This window comes from Pecten maximus, chromosome 11 (genome assembly GCF_902652985.1).
Source record: "Pecten maximus chromosome 11, xPecMax1.1, whole genome shotgun sequence".
Classification (NCBI taxonomy): Eukaryota; Metazoa; Mollusca; class Bivalvia; order Pectinida; family Pectinidae; genus Pecten; species Pecten maximus.
Genome location: NC_047025.1, coordinates 36,742,441 through 36,758,753, shown reverse-complemented (window position 1 = coordinate 36,758,753; position 16,313 = coordinate 36,742,441). Strand labels below are relative to the sequence as shown.

The 16,313-nt window shown below is 37.9% G+C and overlaps 1 protein-coding gene across 1 annotated transcript; it reads left to right on the top strand.

Moving 5' to 3' along the window:
- Nucleotides 1-15,961, top strand: LOC117337565 (uncharacterized protein C20orf85-like). Its single transcript, XM_033898601.1, has 3 exons — nt 1-224; nt 7,498-7,579; nt 13,651-15,961. Exons 1-3 carry the CDS (start codon nt 151-153, stop codon nt 13,903-13,905), a joined length of 411 nt encoding a protein of 136 aa, XP_033754492.1. The 5' UTR covers nt 1-150; the 3' UTR covers nt 13,906-15,961.
- The last annotated feature ends 352 nt before the right edge of the window (nt 15,962-16,313 follow it).

Below are 16,313 nucleotides of genomic sequence, written 5' to 3'. Positions count from 1 at the left end.
AAGATAGCGTCCGGTAACTAAGGAACAAGCCAACCAACCGTGAATCTTAAGTACGAACGGAAATACCGACACCAGATTTGTATTTCTAATAATCTCCCAGGAGTTCGGACGATAAAAGTGATATCACATAAACAAGAGGGAGATACCAAAATGGCTGCGGCACCAGCAGACAAGATGGGGAAAGTAGCGGCGGGCTGTAACTTTGTGGCCCAGGATCAGATCTGGTAAGACATATAATTATCATTGGTAGATTGTCTGGTATACATACACGACACACAAGTGTGTTTACCTGTACACAATTAATCCACCTAGCTCAACTCTACCCACCGTTGTTAATATAGGCCCTTAATCTGATCGGCAACATTTGTAGGTTCTCCGAGCATGAATAATGTAGAATTTAAATAACGGAGATAACAAACGAATCTAATGTTAACTCACGACAGATCAAATAAGTTACAGTTTACCTTTAAATATTTTCTTCAATACTACACTGCAATTAACAGCTCCAGTTTAAAATCTGCATTAAATATGAGTACATATATATATAATTGAATTACGAGTATATACCTCTCAACAACGCCATCAAGTACTGATTCATGGATGGTTCTAATAGGAATTAAGATATGTCGAACCTCTAGAATTGATCTTATAAATAAAAACCGATAATATATACTGTCGATGTTGGTACGGGATAATCTGGGGATGGTGTTACCAAAACATCACACTTATAAAACCACAAAATTCGCTTTTGATCGATAACCTTGGAGACATGGCTACGGATCACTTATAAACACAAGTTTGGTTAGAACGGGTCTGTCATAAAAATCTTTTACCACCGACCTAGTACACAATTCTATCAAGATCCACACACACGTGTACCACATAGAAGGGACACCGGGGACAATAAGATAAGACAGAATCAAATTGTCACGTTTTAATATATACAAATATAATAACTGTCTTCATATTAGTTAATAAAGCCAGTTGTCGAATTTGACGAGTTGTAATGAAGGAGATTAACTGGGGCGTAAACTCACGGCCATAGTTCTCTGTTACCACTAAATAGGTATATATATTAAATTACAGAGTAGAAATTATCTTTATAACTTAATTATTGATACACACAGATCTGACGTTTGGACGACAGAAAAGTCCCCCACCTGTTGTACGATAAGTGGATGAGCCATTGAACTGGTGTGTACTATTATTAAAGTATACAGGAGTTTACCATGGTTAATCATTGAACATATCTAATATAAAATTAATGTCAACAGATAAAAAGCATCACGACTACGTTCTTACGTGAGAAGTAAGATAATTTAACATCCCAGTACATTTGTATACCCTAATTGTGTTTTCGAATGTTCCATAATATTGTACATTGTACATGTAGTTAATTGATCAGTGAATATAATGCTTTGGATGTGTTACATTGTAGCGTCTAATACCAGTCAAATTGACATTCCAGACATTTTGTATTTTCATTGAAGGGTGGTTATTATTGAAGGATCTGTATAGGTGTAAATTATAATAATTGTATTGTCATTGAAGGATCTGTATAGGTGTAAACTATAATAATTGTATTGTCATTGAAGGATCTGTATAGGTGTAAACTATAATAATTGTATTGTCATTGAAGGATCTGTATAGGTGTAAACTATGATAATTGTATTGTCATTGAAGGATCTCTATAGGTGTAAAGTATGATAATTGTATTGTCATTGAAGGATCTGTACAGGTGTAAACTATAATAATTGTACTGTCATTGAAGGATCTGTATAGGTGTAAACTACGATAATTGTATTGTCATTGAAGGAGCTGTACAGGTGTAAACTATAGTAATTGTATTGTCATTGAAGGATCTGTATACGTGTAAACTATAATAATTGTATTGTCATTGAAGGATCTGTATAGGTGTGAATGTAATTTCCTAAATCAACAAATGTTGAGTACGATACTGTCTGGCCTGGAACTTCTCAAACATCACCCACCGGAGAGCAGTGTAGGCAGGATATGAATATTAGACTGTAGACATCAGCTGTGGATTACTAGACTTATTGTATTAGGGACGTTTTACGTAATGCATGTGTGTTTGTGGATATTAATTTTGAAGTGCACTAAACAACATGACGACTATACCGTATATGGGGAAAGTTCCACAAAGTCTCGCCTTCCTGGTCAAAAGTGTGAAAATAAATGTTGACTCCAAAGTTTGAAGCAAAGCTGAATGTTAAAATCGAATAAATTATATACTATATGTAATTAAGTATTATCTAGCGGACTAAAGTTATAGTGTTATACAGGGCGAGAGAATATAAAGACGTTCTAGCCCTATACATGTTTATATCTTGGAATCTAATTAATGTTGTCTACATTGTGCGTGATACGAAGGTCGTCCATATAAATATATAATCAATCTCCGTCACTGCTGGGTAACCGTCGATAATATCGCACTGTTGGTTCAAAGGTATTTCATCGGGACATGTACCGGTATAGAATCTTTGTAGGACTCATCATATATCATTAAAATAGATGGAAGCAGTTCTTTATACTGTATCACGAACAGTAATTATTATTTCATAATTTATAATAGTGAGGCATTTTTGTGCCCTAATATCCTTTGATAAAGAAAACAGTTTCACTTTTCAATCAAATTCAGTATTCCCCCCAACAATATTCAACTTAATCAATGACTGTTGATCGATTACCATTTTTCGGATGTCCTACGATGACGTGTTCTCCAATACAATATCTTGAAGTAGGTTTTAAAGTTTAACTCGTATTTGGCAAATTATATATTACATTTAATTTAAACATATGAACGTATGTACGTCTGTATCTGTAGATATAATCAGATTTGTTATGATATTAGATATTGCTAGATTTTATATAAAACATTTTGTCATGTGTAGTGTGTCCTGTTAGTCAATGTATCCTGCCCCTGCTGCCTGATCGTCCAGTCGATATGTCCACTACCGAGATATACTCCCGACCGCTGACAAACACTCAAAGTGGAGTTTGGTGTTTATAAGAAGTATTTCGATGACTTTTGTACACAAGATCAGTTTATTATTACTCCAATTAAATGTCTCCACAGTGTATTGTGTAAATACGCGGGGATAACTTCACTGGGTAGCCGGGTATTGACCAACCAAACAGGTGCCATAACTAGATCTAGGTATCGACCGACCAAAAACAGGTGTCGTAACCGGGTACTGACCGACCAAAAACAGGTGTCTTAACCGGGTACTGACCGACCAAACAGGTGTCTTAACCGGATACTGACCGACCAAACAGGTGTCATAACCGGGTACTAACCGACCAAACAGGTGTCATAACCGGGTACTGACCGACCAAACAGGTGCCATAACCAGGTACTGACCGACCAAACAGGTGCCATAACCGGGTACTGACCGACCAAACAGGTGGCTTAACCGGATACTGACCGACCAGACAGTTGTCTTAACCGAGTACTGACCGACCAAACAGGCATCTTAACCGAGTACTGACCGACCAAACAGGTATCTTAAACGGGTACTGACCGACCAAACAGTTGTCTTAACCGAGCATGACCGACCAAAAAGGTGTCTTAACCAGATACTGACCGATCAAACAGGTGTCTTAACCAGGTACTGACCGACCAAACAGGTGTCTTAACCGGGTACTGACCGACCAAACAGTTGTCTTAACCGAGTACTGACCGACCAAACAGGGTGTAAAAACTGGGTACCGACCGACCAAACAGGTGTCTTAACCGGGTATTGACCGACCAAAAACATGTGTCTTAACCGGGTATTGACCGACCAAAAACAGGTGTCTTAACCGGTTATTGACCGACCAGACAGGTGTCTTAACCGGGTACTAACCGACCAAACAGGGTGTAAAAACTGGGTACCGACCGACCAAACAGGTGTCTTAACCGGGTATTGACCGAACAAAAACAGGTGTCTTAACCGGGTACTACTGACCGACCAGACAGGTGTCTTAACCGGGTACTGACCGACCAAACAGGTGTCTTAACCGGGTACTGACCGACCAAACAGGTGTCTTAACCGAGTACTGACCGACCAAACAGGTGTCTTAACCGGGTACTGACCGACCAAACAGGTGTCTTACCAGGTACCGACCGACCAAACAGGTGTCTTACCAGGTACCGACCGACGAAACAGGTGTCTTATCAGGTACCGACCGACCAAACAGGTGTCTTACCAGGTACCGACCGACCAAACAGGTGTCTTAACAGGTACCGACCGACCAAACAGGTGTCTTAACTTGGTACTGACCGACCAAACAGGTGTCTTAACCGGGTACTAACCGACGAAACAGGTGTCTTACCAGGTACCGACCGACGAAACAGGTGTCTTAACTTGGTACTGACCGACCAAACAGGTGTCTTACCAGGTACCGACCGACGAAACAGGTGTCTTACCAGGTACCGACCGACCAAACAGGTGTCTTACCAGGTACCGACCGACCAAACAGGTGTCTTACCAGGTACCGACCGACCAAACAGGTGTCTTACCAGGTACCGACCGACCAAACAGGTGTCTTACCAAGTACTGACCGACCAAACAGGTGTAATAATCCGGTATCAACCAACTAAAAACAGGTGTCATAATTGGAAGTGTTAAATGATCAGATTTTAAGTAGCAATATTATACTAACATTTAACACCAATAGATAAATAATCATGTGAAGCAATATGGACACAAACAAGTGAACATTAATTCACAGTTATGAGGCACCCCATGGCGTGTAAAATCTGTGTTCGGATTAAACTATTCTGAAAACAAGTCGGGATTACCGGATCAATCAATAATGATAGTATTATTGGTATGATGGTCCAGATCAATTTCAAACCCAGCTGGGGTTCGATCCCAAGTGTAAACACTTTAATGTATTTCGTCAACACACGTAACAAGCATGTAATTTGCTGTAGTAGTATATTCGTATTAGAGTTTATAGATGTCTGCCACGGGTCAGTCTTACTAGACAGAACAAACCCACCGTCCCTTTATACGACTTAATGGTACGTGTGTACTGAGTAGAGACGTGATAAAACAGTTCTAGTCGCCATGGAACCCGGATGTATTGTATACAGAGGAATCAAAGTAAACAGTCAGTGAAGGATGGTCGATATATGTATGGCAGATTATAAAAATGATATCGGTGTTTAGCCGTGGTTTCCGGGTGGTTACAAGCGACCTCATTGATATTAGTCATGCTACTCAATCCTTACAGAAACGATACCTGATTTACTCAATCCTTACAGTAACGATACCTGATTTACCCAATCCTTACAGTAACGATACCTGATTTACTCAATCCTTACAGTAACGATACCTGATTTACTCAATCCTTACAGTAACGACACCTGATTTACTCAATCCTTACAGTAACGATACCTGATTTACTCAATCCTTACAGTAACGATACTTGATTTACTCAATCCTTACAGTAACGTTACCTGATTTACCCCATCCTTACAGTAACGATACCTGATTTACTCAATCCTTACAGTAACGATACCTGATTGACTCAATCCTTACAGTAACGATACCTGATTTACTCAATCCTTACAGTAACGATACCTGATTTACTCAATCCTTACAGTAACGTTACCTGATTTACTCAATCCTTACAGTAACGATACCTGATTTACTCAATCCTTACAGTAACGATACCTGATTTACTCAATCCTTACAGTAACGATACTGATTTACTCAATCCTTACAGTAACGATACCTGATTTACTCAATCCTTACAGTAACGATACCTGATTTACTCAATCCTTACAGTAACGATACCTGATTTACTCAATCTTACAGTAACGTTACCTGATTTACTCAATCCTTACAGTAACGATACCTGATTTACTCAATCCTTACAGTAACGTTACCTGATTTACTCAATCTTACAGTAACGTTACCTGATTTACTCAATCCTTACAGTAACGTTACCTGATTTACTCAATCCTTACAGTAACGACACCTGATTTACTCAATCCTTACAGTAACGTTACCTGATTTACTCAATCCTTACAGTAACGATACCTGATTTACTCAATCCTTACAGTAACGATACCTGATTTACCCAATACTTACAGTAACGATACCTGATTTACTCAATCCTTACAGTAACGTTACCTGATTTACTCAATCCTTACAGTAACGTTACCTGATTTACTCAATCCTTACAGTAACGATACCTGATTTACTCAACCCTTACAGTAACGACACCTTATTTACTCAATCCTTACAGTAACGTTACCTGATTTACTTAATCCTTACAGTAACTATACCTGATTTACTCAATCCTTACAGTAACGATACCTGATTTACCCAATTCTAACAGTAACGTTACCTGATTTACTCAATCCTTACAGTAACGATACCTGATTTACTCAATCCTTACAGTAACGATACCTGATTTACTCAATCCTTACAGTAACGATACCTGATTTACTCAATCCTTACAGTAACGATACCTGATTTACTCAATCCTTACAGTAACGATACCTGATTTACTCAATCCTTACAGTAACGATACCTGATTTACTCAATCCTTACAGTAACGATACCTGATTTACTCAATCCTTACAGTAACGATACCTGATTTACTCAATCCTTACAGTAACGATACCTGATTTACTCAATCCTTACAGTAACGATACCTGATTTACCCAATCCTTACAGTAACGATACCTGATTTACCCAATCCTTACAGTAACGATACCTGATTTACTCAATCCTTACAGTAACGATACCTGATTTACTCAATCCTTACAGTAACGTTACCTGATTTACTCAATCCTTACAGTAACGATACCTGATTTACTCAATCCTTACAGTAACGTTACCTGATTTACTCAATCCTTACAGTAACGACACCTGATTTACCCAATCCTTACAGTAACGATACCTGATTTACCCCATCCTTACAGTAACGATACCTGATTTACCCCATCCTTACAGTTACGATACCTGATTTACTCAACCTTACAATAACGATACCTGATTTACTCAATCCTTACAGTAACGACACCTGATTTACTCAATCCTTACAGTAACGATACCTGATTTACTCAATCCTTACAGTAACTATACCTGATTTACCCAATCCTTACAGTAACGACACCTGATTTACCCAATCCTTACAGTAACGATACCTGATTTACCCCATCCTTACAGTAACGATACCTGATTTACCCCATCCTTACAGTTACGATACCTGATTTACTCAACCTTACAATAACGATACCTGATTTACTCAATCCTTACAGTAACGACACCTGATTTACTCAATCTTACAGTAACGATACCTGATTTACATACTTTTGACCAACTGAAGTATATGCTTTGGTGTAAATCATGTCTTTGTAGACGTTATATATCATGTATGCCTATAGGCCTTAGGACTTTTGGTAGATAAAGAACTTGAACTTGAACTTCATTTTGAATCATTTATGATCTGATATATCCATTTGCATGTTTACAGGAAGGACCATGTTCACCACGAGGAGACGGCGTCCAAGACATGGCCAGGGAGCTGGGGTTTCCTTACCACGAAATATGAGGACGTGAGTGGCGCGTGCCTGTTATCCTATTAGAACATTTCAATATCTAATTATTGTCACAAGACACAACAAGTACTGGTGTCCCCACTATGTATCAGATAAACGATAATAAACCAGACAGTTAATACCAGTAATCGATCAGGCATGAATTCATTCATGTTTAATATGATTACATTTCAATGTGTAATAGTTTGTAATAGTTTATTGATCTGTGATTAATAGTTTTTACTACCATACAACAGGATGGAGATGTATACTGGCAGGCAAGTATGAGGGACAGGTGTGTGTCTACAGGTCGTCTAGTTGTGTTAACAAATCGTTCTCAGCTCATTATATACATGCATATTACATCGCAACATTTATTTCATTTCTAAAATAAAAATAATTCGGTCGAAACCGAAATGTCATTCTGGCGGAAACAACTACTAGTATATGATACGCCGTGTGTAATCACTGACACATGTACATTGAAGTATATTGTTTGACAATTTATGTTAATAGTTATTTATTGGAAAGGAGAACACAATTCAAGGTTTAGTCTAACAATGGGAACGACCGTGTTCTACATGTCCCAATATCTGTCAAATGTCTGACAATGGACACAATGCCGTATGTGTATAAGAAATGAGCTCAGAGCGAATGATTGTGTGTATAATAATTATGCAATTATGTTGTTTTATTATGCTTCCAACCAAAGACAAAAAAAAACAATAAAAAACCTAGGTGAACTCATATTAGGGGTTGATATCTATTCTAAACCTAACACAGTATTCTGTTGGAAAAGTAGGAAAAGCGACAATGGGATATGCCTGATTACCTTTTGAATTTAGATAAACCAGCGGATTTTTCTCAAAGCAAACTAATAAGACATGGAAGAAGTGATCTTGTATTTGATGTGAGATGGATGGCACTTAACGTCCAAAGTGATACCCTGGTGTTGGTGTATATTTACCTAGATAAGGTGAAAGTCATACAGAGTATGATAATATGATTTTTTTTAGACTTAAACACAGTATTTTAGTATATTACATTTTTTCTCTTATCTCATCATCATCGTTCTTCATCTCTCATATACCTCACTCCATCAACATCGTGTAACGCCTCATCTTCATCTGATAACAGATATTTATCATTGGCGACCTATTTTACATAAACATGAACATAAGCATAACGAGAAGCATAACCTCGTCAGGTTCTTTCTAAACCTGTACACAATGTAGGTTTCGTTTGATGGAAGAACAATGTACAATAATTCCATTATCGATCAATCGTTAAAATATCAAATGTCAAAATTAAGTACTAACTAAACCTGACTTTTTCATTGCCGACACTGACTTTTTTTACCAACACACTGTTATAGCCGACACTGACTTTACCGACACACTGTCAGTTATAACACACTGACTTAACCGACACACTGTCATAGCCGGCTCTGATTTTACCCACACACTGGCATATCCGACACTGATTTTACCGACACACTGGCATAGCCGACACTGACTTTACCGACACACTGTCATAGCCGACACTGACTTAACCGACACACTGTCATAGCCGACACTGACTTTACCGACACACTGTCATAGCCAACACTGATTTTACCGACACACTGTCATAGCCGACACTGACTTTACCGACACACTGTCATAGCCGACACTGATTTTACCGACACACTGTCATATCTGACACACTGACTTTACCGACACACTATTATAGCCGACACTGACTTTACCGACACACTGTCATAGCCGACACTGATTTTACCTACACACTGTCATAGCCGACACTGATTTTACCGACACACTGTCATAGCCGACACTGACTTTACCGACACACTATTATAGCCGACACTGACTTTACCGACACACTGTCATAGCCGACACTGATTTTACCTACACACTGTCATAGCCGACACTGACTTTACCGACACACTGTCATATCTGACACACTGACTTTACCGACACACTATTATAGCCGACACTGACTTTACCGACACACTGTCATAGCCGACACTGACTTTACCGACACACTGTCATAGCCGACACTGATTTTACCGACACACTGTCATATCTGACACACTGACTTTACCGACACACTATTATAGCCGACACTGACTTTACCGACACACTGTCATAGCCGACACTGATTTCACCTACACACTGTCATAGCCGACACTGACTTTACCGACACACTGGCGTTACCGACACACTGTCATAGCCGACACTGATTTTACCGACACACTGTCATAGCCGACATCTCTTTTACCCACACACTGTCATAGCCGACACTGACTTTACCGACACCCTATTATAGCCGACACCTATTTTACCCACACACTGATATATATATAACACCGGCTCAGACCCATAAAGTGTCGGTAAAATCAGGTGTCACTGTATATTTTCCTATTGTCAACATTTAATATCATTTCGACATACATTGTATTTAGACATATGCGATATCCTAGCAGTATTATAACAGTATGTTATACGTGTTTGGTGAGAGTAACACAGCTTTGTCAGAATATATCGCGAAATAAGTGTGTTTCACGAGAGCCTTTAAATTATGATTTATTTCACCCAATAAAATATGATAAAACCTGTCAACCCAGATTCACAGACAGAATAAATTCCATGTTATAAACGGGATTGTGGTAACATAATAATGGTAGGATTTAAATTCCGAATATAATGTGTGAAATTACACGAACTAGTTTTCTTAAATGTTGAAAACCTACATTTCAGTTGTTGTTAAGAATGATATAAATTTACTTTGAACAATAATAATGTTGGAACGTCAATAGTGCCCTGTGCTATTCAAAACTTTACGGGACATCATAAACTTCAAATGTTTACACAACAGTATATCATTGTTCTCTGTCACATGTATAGAGTCAATTGACAGAAACAATTTACAAGGGAACATCTGTCACTCTTACTGACATCAAACTAGGGTATAACTGAATCTCTGGTCCGTAATGATCACCTAATTAGATACTAACAGCTTACATTGATCATTCTACTAACAAGTGTTAACAAACACATTCTGTAAGGTCGACTGGCGAATCCCTGTATCGGTAACGTTAATTTTAATCGTTGGGTAGTACATGCATATGTTTAGAAGGATTAAAAACCAAAACGCCGCTTTTAAGTTTGTTTCACATAGCAAGAAAATGGAATCTTTGACCTTCACAAAATAACTGCTCTTTGGAATTCCAGATTAGATTTCCCAAATTTAGCACAAGATGAGACATGTATTGTGGTAGTTATATTCATACTGACTATAAAGAAACACCAAATTGCTATAAGACGAAAGTCGTGTATTTCTGCACACTATGTACACATACATAATTAAGATCCTGGGTCTTACTAGAGACCTTGTATTCATAAAAGGTCTCCTTTTCCAGCCCAGATTTTGCGCTCATGCTCAATTCCTCGTCCTGTTCAGATTCCTTTCCTGATTTCGTGTTCACTACTGTTAGGTAATTAATCTAAACTGGGGACTGAGTATCATTTCACTTGTTCCTTGTTTAACTTCTCGATCCTGTCGTAAGATATGCCTATAAAAGTTGTAACACGCGACTATTGTGAGCACGAGAATGGGTTTAGACATGATAGCTATGATCACCGTTTTCACTGTTACAGAATGTGTTTGTTTACCCCATGTCGTGTCATCTCATAGTCATTAAACATCCACTGTTTAATTAAGAACGTAATTGTAGTAAAAAATCAGACTCAAAACTCATCAATTTCTCAAACAAAAAGAAACCCCAAATGACAGTCATTTTTTTGTGTTATTTTATTATCATTATTGTAATTTTCTTTTATCAGAAAATGTGAAGATACCTTGATGGTTTGGTGAGTTTTGAGTCTGCTAAACAGTGTGGTACGGTAACATCAGACTGAGATATGATGCTAATATTTTATAGAAAGGAACTTAAATGAAATGTGTGCTTCTGTAATAATGTCGATGTGGGAGGCGATTGTTTGATATATAACGTTGTGAGGGCAGGCGATGGTTTGATATATAACGTTGTGAGGGGAGGCGATAGTTTGATATATAACGTTGTGAGGGGAGGCGATGGTTTGATATATAACGTTGTGAGGGGAGGCGATGGTTTGATATATAACGTTGTGAGGGCAGGCGATGTTTTGATATATAAGGTTGTGAGGGCAGGCGATGGTTTGATATATAACGTTGTGAGGGCAGGCGATGTTTTGATATATAAGGTTGTGAGGGCAGGCGATGGTTTGATATATAACGATGTGAGGGCAGGCGATGGTTTGATATATAACGTTGTGAGGGCAGGCGATGGTTTGATATATAACGTTGTGAGGGCAGGCGATGGTTTGATATATAACGTTGTGAGGGCAGGCGATGGTTTTGATATATAAGGTTGTGAGGGCAGGCGATGGTTTGATATATAACGTTGTGAGGGCAGGCGATGGTTTGATATATAACGTTGTGAGGGCAGGCGATGGTTTGATATATAACGTTGTGAGGGGAGGCAATGGTTTGATATATTACGTTGTGAGGGCAGGCGATGGTTTGATATATAACTTTGTGAGGGAAGGCGATGGTTTGATATATAACTTTGTGAGGGAAGGCGATGGTTTGATATATAACGTTGTGAGGGGAGGCGATCGTTTGATATATAACGTTGTGAGGGGAGGCAATGGTTTGATATATAACGTTGTGAGGGGAGGGGAGGCGATGGTTTGATATATAACGTTGTGAGGGCAGGCGATGGTTTGATATATAACGTTGTGAGGGCAGGCGATGGTTTGATATATAACGTTGTGAGGGCAGGCGATGGTTTGATATATAATGTTGTGAGGCCAGGCGATGGTTTGATATATAACGTTGTGAGGGCAGGCGATGGTTTGATATATAACGTTGTGATGGGAGGCGATGGTTTGATATATAACGTTGTGAGGGCAGGCTTGATATATAACGTTGAGAGGGCAGGCGATGGTTTGATATATAACGTTGTGAGGGGAGGCGATGGTTTGATATATAACGTTGTGAGGGGAGGCGATGGTTTGATATATAATGTTGTGAGGGCAGGCGATGGTTTGATGTATAACGTTGTGAGGGCAGGCGATGGTTTGATATATAACGTTGTGAGGACAGGCGATGGTTTGATATATAACGTTGTGAGGGCAGGCGATGGTTTGATATAAAACGTTGTGAGGGCAGGCGATGATTTGGTATATTACGTTGGCAGGCTATGGTTTGATGTACAAATGTATAACGTCGGTCTATCTTTTAATCAATTTGGTATAATTAATTTTTCTTTGTTTTCATGGTAAATACTCAAATGTGATTGGTCGAAAAAAAAAATCATTCTTCTATGAAAGAAATTCCGAGAATGGCGCGAAAAATGTGACGTCACAATACGACAATTGACGTTTCGTATTGATTTGAGAAAAAGCAATCCCATTTAAAACCAGTAAAATTGTACATAAAACATGTTTTAAATTAGAAAATCATTTTCAAAAATTAATTATAAGTGTGATGTCAATTTTTTTTAGTTTCATCGGAGTATGAAACGCGGATTCATACAGTTTGCAAACAAAATTTGTTTCATACCCCGATGAAACTAAAATAAAAAGACATCAATGCTTAAATATATGTTGAAATATTTTACCCATAACGATGTGATGGGAGGCGACGTATTGAGATATTTTACCCATAACGCTGTGGTATATTTTCGATAGAATATTTTTTGCCGCGAAACTCAATGAGCATTATCATCTTTGTTTATTAATGCAATGTTAAGAGCGGGCATGTCTCCCAAAGTCGTCTGAAAGACGCTTGTATCTTGTTCTCTATCACATTCCCAATAGGTGTCAAAAACATAACATTCGACGCCTAGGAATTTTATCCGTGGCAAGACTGTTGTTTATATCTATAATGTTCTTGTTCTGAACAACAAAGACATTATTTAGTTTAAGTCGAAATGACGTAATTTTATTATGCTAACCCCTATCTATGTTGTTATTACATTTAACTTACCTTTATTTCGCTGTCTCTTTGTGCTGAGCCTAATTTACATCCTCTTCATATTACAGTTAGTGAAGGATGACTTCCCTGAGTGGGACAAGAACAAGAAAACAGAGCCCTTGTTTCAAATGAAACCAGTGACACCTATTGAGGAATACATTCATGTAGAGCCCTCGCCAAAACCCTTCCCCAAAACTACAGCGCGTGATATCGGATGGCGGTCGACAAATCCAACTAACAAACTAGAGAAATACGGCAAGTACGCTAAGCCGAAAGGAGGACTAATCAGGCAGCTCAACTGGCCAACAGAGGCTATAAACTAGTGTCGGAAACAATGTAAGCTAGCGAAAATACTAGTGGAGTTTATAACATTTCTCGTCAACCAGCTCCGTAATGACGGACAACCTAGACACTCGTATCAGGAGGACGCTGGACGATTTATGAAACAACGGGATGCGGTGACAGTACGACGTTTTGTTTGTTTTCTTTAAAGTCCCGAAAGTTGTGTACTCGGAATCTAGTCTACAACAATGTGCTGTGAGAGCGTATATACTGAACACTTCATAGGGACATAATTCTGAATCATTGAAAGTTAAATATTGGGTATTAATAATCTCCTCGTGAATAGTATCAAAATGATCGGTAACTATATGTATATATTACTAGTAAACAGAAAGTACTATGACTATATTAGCTACACTGTGTATTTTACTAGCTATCTGATTAAAATACTCATCATTATATACTAATTCGTGATGTATTTCAATCAGATTGGCATTGCTAACAGCTATACTCCTATAAGTAGCGATATTATAGTATAGCCGTTTATGTTAGTGGTAATCTTGCCGTCATTTAAATCATTGTCAATTGAATTTTATTGCACAACAAATATAAAATATCTATCTAAAATGAAATTACTAACATGGATTGCTACGATAGATATGCAAGTACTGCCTTTGTTCTACAGACCGGTGTCAGGTACTAGGTCCCCATGATATTGTAAATGGTGTATGGTATCCTTATATATTAAACTGCACAGAATACACACTTAATATACAAATATTGTACTTTAATACACACTTAGTATACAAATATTTTACTTTAATACACACTTAGTATACAAATATTGTACTTTAATACACAATGCCAAATCTAACTTAGATTTTGTCATGGATCAAAACAGTATATGTTATATAGTTACGTACTGCAGTCAACTTAAACAGAATGAAGAAACTTGATGTACAAATAATAGTACATTTTTATTTCTGTGTTTTGAATTAGAAATGTTTTTACCAGATATGTGTGTAACACACATTTCCATTTGAACGTTACTGTGCGTGTTTGTGGTTTGTTTCCTCCCAGTTAGTTTAAACGAGTTCCATGTGACGAGTTTACACGTTTACTCCGGTGTAAAACTTTCTGGGATTTTTTAAATATTGTTAGGCGCGGTAACATTGTTTTTGTTCATTTTGGTGCTTTGTACATAGGTCACGTGACCATGGTAACATATGGCACTACGGTGTGGTCCTCTTGTTTGGAAACGTTTATTTATTTAGATTATTTTGAGATTACATGCATTACTAACATAGATATCTAGGTTGTTTTTTTTGTTTTATTTTCTATTTTGCTCAATCAATTAGCCTACAATAAACAAGGACTTGACCTTTAGTTATACCTAGTGTACCGTACATAACATTATATTCAGAAACTTTTAAATGACTTTCTTTTGTCCACTCACGTTATTTTGTTTTTCTTTTTTGTTTGTTGTAGTCGGAGTATTATATATCTATATCTATACCAAGTCTCTTTTGAGACAGTCGGATGTGGTAACAATATTGACAGTCTATGATTGGTAAGGACGGCTGCTTTTCAGAACGTTAGGAACATGTACACAAAAAGATATTAAAACCTCGTAGTGGAATACATCATTCAGTTTCGGTTGATTTATGTTTGTGTTTGGAAATTTAAAAAAAAAATGGATTAGTAAAGATAGTTTTTGAGATGAAATAGAATTTTGACAACGAAATATGCATTTGGTGGAATTGTATGTGGTGCAATTTAACTGTGATAAATGATTAACTATACATGAACGTCTATGAAATTTCTCGGCTGATGTAGAAAAATCAGAAAACACAATTTCACCAAACATTTATTTTTATTTCTAACCTTGTAATGTAGCGGCATGCTGTTATTTTTTTCAGTGTGTGCACGTAGGTGTGTGCGTGCGTCCGTGTTAATGACTTTCTCGTGATCAGTATTATTATCGGTACACCAAAGTGTATATTATTACCATGTTTTGTCAACACAATGTATACTATTCTAGTGCATTACTCAGCAAAATGTTACACTGTGGTGTTGAATAAAATCTTTCCAATAGCATTAACGTGTTATTCAGTCAGTCGTATCGAGCGTCATAGTACAGTACATTATTCAACATGGAACAGACATCCACGTGCTCAGTCCATTGCCACATTTATATAATAATTATTATATTAGTAATATATTTATTAGGTCATCTGACCCGAAGGGTCAGGATGACCTATAGCCATCGTGTTTCGTCCGTCGTCGTCCGCCGTCCGCCGTGCGCCGTCCGCCGTCCGTAAACTTTTCACATTTCAATCTTCTTCTCAAGTTCCACCAGTGGGATTAAGCTGAAACTTGCCAGGAATGATCCTGAGATGGTCCTGACCAAGTGTTGTTATTTTTCGGGTCGGTCCGAAATCCAAGATGG

Bases quoted from the DNA above. Each gene is read 5' to 3' on its own strand.
- LOC117337565 (XM_033898601.1), top strand. From the start codon at position 151: ATGGCTGCGGCACCAGCAGACAAGATGGGGAAAGTAGCGGCGGGCTGT. The intron at 225-7,497 runs GTAAGACATATA...GCATGTTTACAG, and splicing joins GTGGCCCAGGATCAGATCTG to GAAGGACCATGTTCACCACG. The intron at 7,580-13,650 runs GTGAGTGGCGCG...TTCATATTACAG, and splicing joins TTACCACGAAATATGAGGAC to TTAGTGAAGGATGACTTCCC.